Genomic DNA, 8,182 nt, shown 5'->3' with positions numbered 1-8,182 from the left:
ATCTTTGAGGAATAGTTCAGCATTCATAACTCACCTGGAGGATGAGTTGAAGAGAATACAGAGGCCATGTCTGCAGATGCGCTGGGAATTTTCCCCAAGACCACTTTTGAAGCTTGCTGAACCCAAGGGCACTATGGGTAAAGGGGAGCCATGCGTTGTCTGCCCTGTTTGCAGTCCCTTAGACCACACCATTCCATGGTACAAAGAATATGGTGCTTTATACCAAGTGCTCAACACTGGGGGGGGGGGGGAGGAAAACTGGACAGAGAACATCTAGATAGATTTTTACCACTAGCATCTAGGACTACAGGAGTGGGGAACCTATGATTTCCCAGATGTTGTTTGTCTGCCCCATCAGTTCCAGCCAGCATGGTCAGTAGTCCAAGTTGATGGGAGTTGTAGTCCAGCAACATCTGGTGAGCCTCCCCCATGACCTAGACAATGGTATGCATTGTCACACCAGAAAGTTTATAATTAAATAGATGACTGGATTGGAATTGGGAGGAAAGAGCAGAGAATGTGACAGTAGCCAATGTACAGATCTGGCTGGATCCTGGCAGCTATGGCTCCAGCCATTTAGCCCAAGCAGAAATTGCATTGCAAGTGTTTCGCAGCTGTGAAGTGCTGTATTCCTTGCAGCTTTCCCCTGCCCGAAAACATTTATAGGATGGAGGACAGCTGGCCCTGAAACAAAGATGTCACTCAGCAAACAAAAATATAGCCTGAAAGAATCCATTAAAATGATGAAAATCTTTAATTTTTTTTATTCAGATATAATTGTACGGACACGTGTATATACAAATACAGATCTTATGGGTTTGTTTGTTTCGTTTTTACAATTTCTGTAAGTTCATATAATGTAAGCATTTCAAGAACAGCACTCAATGAATAAGTGCAAAGAAACTGCAAAAGCAGGGCAGTACAAGCACAGGACCACACTGAGCTGGACTTTCATACCCAGAAGGACACACAATGAGTGGCTTCAATAGGGTGTCAAGAGTAAGTATGGAAAGCGGATTTTGTAGACTCATGGGTAACCTCCAACATGCCAGCATCTATTAAACTGTACAGACAATGGCAGCAAGTCTATTGTAGGGAGATTTGTCTCACATCTGAAAAACTCAGGGGCGAATGCATGGGAAAAACTTGGTAATGCCAAATCAGAAACAGATCTGCCCATTCACTGCTCCAAATTTTAAACAGGGTGGGTGGGGGGGAGATATATAAAAAAAAGAAACTTGCCAGGGTTACGGAATGGGGAGGAAAAAGAACACATCTGATGCAGGGCATTTGGGAAGTAAGACTGATGAATACACATAATCTGACGGCAGTATGAATGAGTTCCATATTTTTCAAAACTGACACAGCCGCTGCTTTGATAAAGCAATTGATAAATATCAGTTTTTTAAAAAAAAACAAAAAAACAAACAACCAAACACATTCCCTCAACAGCTACTGTTTCTTTCCCTCAGCAGTGGTTATACAGGAAAGAATACTATTTACATATGGCCCCTCTCAAATTTGTTGGCTTTTTTTTGGTGTGAGGGCACGCCAGTCACTGTAAAACATCACATGTGATGCTGGCAAGGCCCCCTTTGAAACAAACCATCCATGAAAAGAATTTTTTTTTAAAGACAAAGAATCAGAAGGAAAACCATCCTCACAAGAAATAAGAATAAGAATCCCAAAGCCATTGAGAACCAACATGCCAACTCAACCCCAAAGGGGAAGGTTAAGCCTAAACATCACAGGGCTCCAACGTCAGGACATTAACACTGAGGACATAATATCAAGCAACAAATGTCGCACGGCTCCAAGTCTTGACATCGTGAAATCTTGAGCGTCTGGGTGCATGGGTTTCATGGGTGAGTTCTGAATGGTGACTTGTTGCGACTACTTGCCATTTGGTTCTCAGTCGCCACAGTGAATGCTTCTGTCATATGATCAGTGGGGGTGCGTTTCTTTTATTTAATTTTTAATATCATGAAAGTCTATTTATTTTCTCACTTACAAAAGACATAAGAATCAAATTAATACTTTATTATCAAACACTATATACAACAGAGGCTGCTAATAATACAGAATTTAAAGAACAAAGCATTTTGTTTGTTTTAACTCGTCTTTCCTTTGCCATCCAAGAAAGTACAGTACAAAACAATTATTTCTAAACTAACACGAAATGTTACCTTGTCGTCTATTAAAGGATACACAGTATCCACCAAACAGATCAATCCTTATTTCCCCGCTACCCTTGGCAAAGCCCTCGGGCAAACTGGGAGGGGGTGGCATAGGGCACACTTGCCTGGGCTCAGGGGCTGCCGTAGCGGAATTTGGCTCTTCGGACTTCATGCCGAGGGACAAAGGCTGCTGTAAACTTCCACACTGGCATCTTTTTCAAGATGTCGAAACGTCACGCATACACACACCAGAGAGATTCAAAAAACCTTTAGACGTTGCTCATTTGGCATGATTGAGATTGCCTGATGCCATTAAGTATCCAAAGCCTGCAAAATTACTGCCCGCAAGGATAGCGCTGGACGTTGAGCAGTTGTCAGCGACTTTTGCTGTAAGGCAGTGCCGCCTTTATTTGTTAGGTTAGCGGTGCACTGTGGCAAAGCAAAGGGCTGAATTCACTGTGGTGAAAACTTCGTGTTGCTAAAAAAAAGCGTGCTCTTGAAACAGAAGTGAGTCCAGTTTTTCATTATTTATAGATGAATTATGGAAAACAGCTATAGTCATCGTTAGGACATCAACTCATGTTTGCAGTTGACATGGAACCATCTCAGGGACATTAAGTGGTGTGCTCCACAGCCATGACTTTTTTCACTATTTCCAAGGTCATTACTTGCTAGCTACCTGTGCACTGCCATTTCTGAGATATATGTGCACCCAGTGCAGAGAAGATTTATTTAATGTAAGGACAGTGCCATCTCTCCACATAGGCTGTTAGTGTGTGGTATTAGACGTCTCTGTGCTTTCAAACACAGCCCATACTGTATGGTATCAGGCAAGCCCAGAGTGCTCTAAATTTACTTTCTGCTATTTTTGGATCGTGAAATCCTTCAACTTTTTTTCTTTTTTTAAAAAAACAAAACATCCTGCTTTCCTCTCTTAAACAAACAAACAAACAAAAAACATTCACAAAATGCTGTCCATTTGCATCATGATTTAGTATTAAATTACACTTTTTGTTGTCCTGCGGAATTTAGCGCATTCTTGTAAGGCTTTGTTCTCAAGAGTTTGCGGTAAAAGTCAACTTTCTAAAACAATCACTTCCATGATGTCTATTCAATCTCCTGCAAGTCAACGCCTGCCTAAGCCAATGGAAACCCACAAGGAAGGCATTTCCTGGTAAATGGTTTTTATTAGTCCCTAACAAAGTAGTTTTCAGGTGCCTAAGGGTTCAGCCCTGATTCCAACCACACAAGACAGCACCCCATAATCCTCTTACCACTTTTATCATCTTTAAATAGGACAAGCATATATAATTACTTGGTATATCTAAATAATGCATTTTCTATTCTAGTGGGTTTTCAAAAAAATATTTAGTTCAAGGTCTTTGGGAGTCCACCTACATATCCTCCTGCTGATAAAAGTATTTCTTCCACTTTTCAACTGTGTTGGAAAGGAAGAGAGCTACAAAACCAATGCCTCAACGTTCACTCCAGAGTTCAACATGCTCTTCCTAACCTTTTCCTTCTCCCTAATCCACAGCCCTCTATGACAAGTATCCTGGTCCCTTTCTGGCAGGAGTTTACTCCAGTGGTTGCCAAACTTTCAAAGGGAGGCAAATCATGAGCACCCTGGAGATCTCTGACCATGGTTTCTCCACCCGGTGCTGCTATCATCCTAGAATGTATCATCACTTAAAGAGTGGTATCGAAGGCTACCGGCTAGTAAATCAGCCTTGGGAAAGGTCACTTTATTCACACAAAGAAGAAGAAAAAGGAACAGAAAATGCCTCTTTGCATTTGAAGAAAAATTATTGTAGCACCATGGTGATCTGTTTCAAAAGAAAAATAATCTGGTGTGCACTATCCACTTAGAGAGATACCAGAGGCACTCACACCCCAGTGAAGCTTCCTCTATCTGACCTTGCTTGTGTGCTAGCATTCCTCAGTAGCCACTTTCTTCTCCCCTGATGACAACAGTGTCTGTTGTGGAGCATAAGTTCTACTGTGAATGATCCTTCAAGGCAGTTGCATACAAAACAGTATCTCTTCCCTATGAAAAGCCTGTTCATTGATAAATTCCTGGAGGAAATGGCATTACGCTATATCTGTTCTCAGTATCTCCCCTCCAGTCCTGACATGGTGATACAGTGCCTTGCATGATCGTCTTACAGCGCTCAACAAGGAGACATAAATATTGTATCGGAGTGAGTAAAGACTCCTCTTGGTTTTCCAAACAAGTTCCTTATCTTCCAAATGACTGCACCTGCTGCTACTATTCTTCCTTCTCCACATACTGGTGGGCCCAGAGAGCTAACCGAGGCGGTATCTTAAGAGAGGCTGCAGAGAACGTAAGAATCACTAGTGTCAATATTGAAATTTGGCATTTTCATTTGGAGTCCTTTTATTTTAGAAGGGGTCAAGGAAAGCCACGGGGAAGATCGGGAGTGGCAAGAGGGCTAGTTATGCCTCTTCAATTTTTGCTCACAGTTCAGGTTGCAGAGGAAGAAGGGGAGGAGATTGGGGAAGGGAAACAAACCAACATCAGCAAAACCAATATAATGTCCCGTTCTTGGGATGAGCAATTAAGCGGATCTTTGATGTTCCAAGACCCTGATGTTGTCTGTGACAGATTACTATAATATGTGCTATAACGTCAAAAGCATTGCCAGGAGGAACAGGAGGGTTGCCAAAAGCCGACTGGATATCCTCGGTCTCTGTGCTGCGTTCTCACCACGGGACGGCTCAGCAGACTCATGTACGGTATCATCTGTTCAAATGGGGGGAAGGGGGGAGAACACACAAATTCTAATGAAGCATTGCATCTTTAATGAGCCTCAAGATTACAGCTCCAGCATTTCAGTACAATACAGAAAATCAGATTTTGTACTGTGTGGGGCTTTAAAAACCACAACACCCCATCATTTAGACACATGTGATGCACATTCAGCATACATTTCTCTCTCTCTATCTCTCTCTCTATATATATATCAATCAGTGTGAGCAAAAAGCTGCTAGCTGAAATACCGGACATGTGTTCAATTCCTTGTGCATTAATATCTCTGTCCCAGTTGCATTACCCCCAAATCAGCATGTGCTTCAACTGTATGTTACCATTCATACAACACTTGTTCTCCATGGCACAATTAGTAGACTGCATTTTATTGGAAGGCTAGGCTTATTGTGTGGAGATGACAATTCTGTTAGTTTTACCCTTTAAAAAGCTCAGGAGATGGGGAGTGCAGAACTACTGGTGCATGTTAGAGAAATCCTAAGTACCACAATAGTGGAACAAGTCAGGTGGCCTATGTGAAAATATCCACGTGTCATAGCGCAGTGGCTGAGCTTGTGGCTTTGCATGGGTTATGTCCCAGGTTCAATCCAGGTAGGACTAGAAAAGACTTCTGTCTAAAATCCTGGACAGTTGTTGCCAATTGGTATAGACCAGCCTCTTCCAACCTTGGGTCCCCAGATGTTGTTGGACTTAAACTTCCATCGTCCATAGCTAGCAGGACCAAAGATTGGGGAGCCAAGGTTGGGAAAAGCTGGTGTAGACGATACTGAGCAAGACTGACTTATACTAAGTTAGCTTCTATTTGCACTGAAGCTTTTAACCCTGTAAGTATTCATATAGAAAAGAACTAAAAACAGAAAAGGCCTGTAAAGGATGCAGTTGTGTGTGCGACTTTTAAGTGTACTGAATTTGTGGTTTGTAATATTAACTCTAATGGAGTTGTGATTCTAATTCTAAAACTACTGATGCTAAATAGTTATGAGCAACTCCAATGCTTAAAAATCTCACTTTAGTCATAAAACAGATACTGAATGCATGAGTTTATTTATTGATGTATCACGGACATTTAAGCCCTGCTTTTCTGTTTTAAAAAGATGAAAACAAGACAATAGAAACATAATAAAATACAAAATTAACGCCAGGTAAAAGACAAAGATAAGAATGGCAGATGAAACAATTTGCAAATAACCACAATGGGAAGATTAAGAACAATTTACAAAAACCACAATGGGAATATTAAAAAACAACAACTAAAAACTTAGTGGGTCAAATGACAGCTGCAAGAGAGAGGTCTTCGCCCACTGGCAGATTCACTCTTGCTAGAGAGTATCAGAACCTCAGAGATGCCATCTTGAAGGTTCTCTCTTGCATTCTGGCTAAATGAAACATAGATTTGGGATGGATGGGGAATAGTTTTTCTCCAGGTAACCTTAATGAATGGGCAGACTCATATGGGATCACTTTTAAATATCCTGGTCCTTATGTTCTTTTATGGGGTCTTATTGGGGCCCTCACATTTTTAATATTGTATGGGCTCACCAATATTCTCTGCTTCAAAGCTTCTCCAAGAAACCCCTAGCACCTAGAAGTACTAATTCACGTTAGAGAATGAGAGCTGATGATGTCTTCTTCAATGTACTGCCACATCCTACATTTTAGGAGGCAGAATGAAGTCAAGTTGCCCATCTTGCCTTAATGGTTTATTAGAGAGCTAAACAGAGATAAACCATGAATTTAAACACAATGGTAGCATGTTATTGTTGACTAAACTGCTGGTGTAGACCCTCTCTGAAATTACTGCCCTAGAAATATAATTTAAAATGTTTACTTTGTGAATTATAAGTTTCAACTATTCAGTTTCCTCCTTATTTTTGATATTGTAGAAAATGTATGGAACCATAAATTAGATATACTTCCAATTATTAAGCAATGATGGGTAGGTAAACAAGGTGGTTACCCAAGTAACATCTATTACTGTGGGAACAACCAACTTTGGAAGTCAGATGGGTGGCTGCCAGCTTTTTAGACTCATTTCAAACCCATACAATGTTACTTTTTGGGTGCTATAAAATTTCAGTTGGCATTAAATTCCTGGAAGATTGCTGTATACAATTACTGGTTCATGTTATTAAATTAGCTGCTGCTCTTACTTTTATTTATTCATTTTAAATCTTATTTTAATTGGAATGGGTTGATTTTAACTAATTTTTGTTTAAGTTACTTTGGAGGAAAGGTGGGGGGGGGAATAAAATAACAAATTTGACTGTTGGGCAACTACCTTTGTCCCCACCCCAAATGTAAAAGACAAAAGGAGAGCACACAAACCAGACACGTACACTACAATACTAGCATGTTAGTACACAGTTTAGACAGCATGCAACAAAACTCAGTGGGACTGTCCCTGTTAATGAAGCAGCATGTTAATATAATAGCAAACTGTTAGTGAGCTGGGAATTACTATCAAATATTTTCTCAGGCAATCTTGTGAAAATGCTCTGTGGATGGGAGCTGGCCCTGCTCCAGATCTCTGTACATGCTGCAATGTGGCTTCTCCATTAACTTCAAAGTTGTTCTTGCCCTATACCGGCAACAGGGATGCAGAGGTGGAGCTACCTTGTCATCAAAGTGGGAGGAAGGCTTTGATTGTATGAAAACTTTCTCATGCAAAAGAAGCCTCTGCGTCAGCGTAAAGGTGCTTTTCATTTAGGCATCTCCCTGCACCACCTACTCTTCTTCACTCTACCAACATTTTGCATTGTGTTTAGATACCACACACTAATGACTCATTAACATGGTTTCACCGCTCTTCTGCAAAACAGATTCCTGGGCATTTTATGCTCAGAAGAGGAACATTCTCACTGATAAAGCCAACAATGATATGCAACTGCTCTAGACTTTTATGGAAACTGAACTTTTTGCATAAGTATTTTGCCTTTATCGATACTGAGAAGTGTGTGTTGGAACTGGTTTGATTTTGCTTTGCTATAACACATTTGTGTCTAACGTAGTATCTTAATCAGAATGCCTTGCAATTGAGCAGCTGCCATAGTACATCTGGGGCCGCCTATGTGCTTAAGTTTCGAACAGTTGATAAATTCCAGTCCAAGGCACTTCCATTAGGGTAAAATGACATCTAAAACAGGATAAAAGCATTTTTAAACGTATTTAAATTCTCATTTGTGAGTTCAAGTAGTAGTCTTTTTAAATAAATGCTCTA

The 8,182-nt window shown here is 40.6% G+C and overlaps 1 protein-coding gene across 4 annotated transcripts in view; it reads right to left on the bottom strand.

The window, feature by feature from the left end:
• Positions 1–735: 735 nt before the first annotated feature.
• The window catches only part of EFNA5 (ephrin A5), a 216,753-nt gene continuing 209,306 nt past the window's right edge, over positions 736–8,182 (bottom strand). For all 4 annotated transcript variants that reach the window (XM_083702448.1, XM_083702447.1, XM_083702445.1 and 1 more), the window contains one exon: positions 736–4,941. In XM_083702448.1, coding sequence (XP_083558574.1) covers positions 4,820–4,941 — 122 coding nt within the window. In that variant the 3' untranslated portion in view covers positions 736–4,819. The remainder of the gene's footprint in view (positions 4,942–8,182) is intronic.

This window comes from Podarcis gaigeae (genome assembly GCF_964106915.1).
Source record: "Podarcis gaigeae genome assembly, chromosome: 11".
Taxonomy (NCBI): Eukaryota; Metazoa; Chordata; class Lepidosauria; order Squamata; family Lacertidae; genus Podarcis; species Podarcis gaigeae.
Note: the sequence above shows the minus strand (reverse complement) of the source record. Positions and strands in the feature narration are given on the sequence as shown.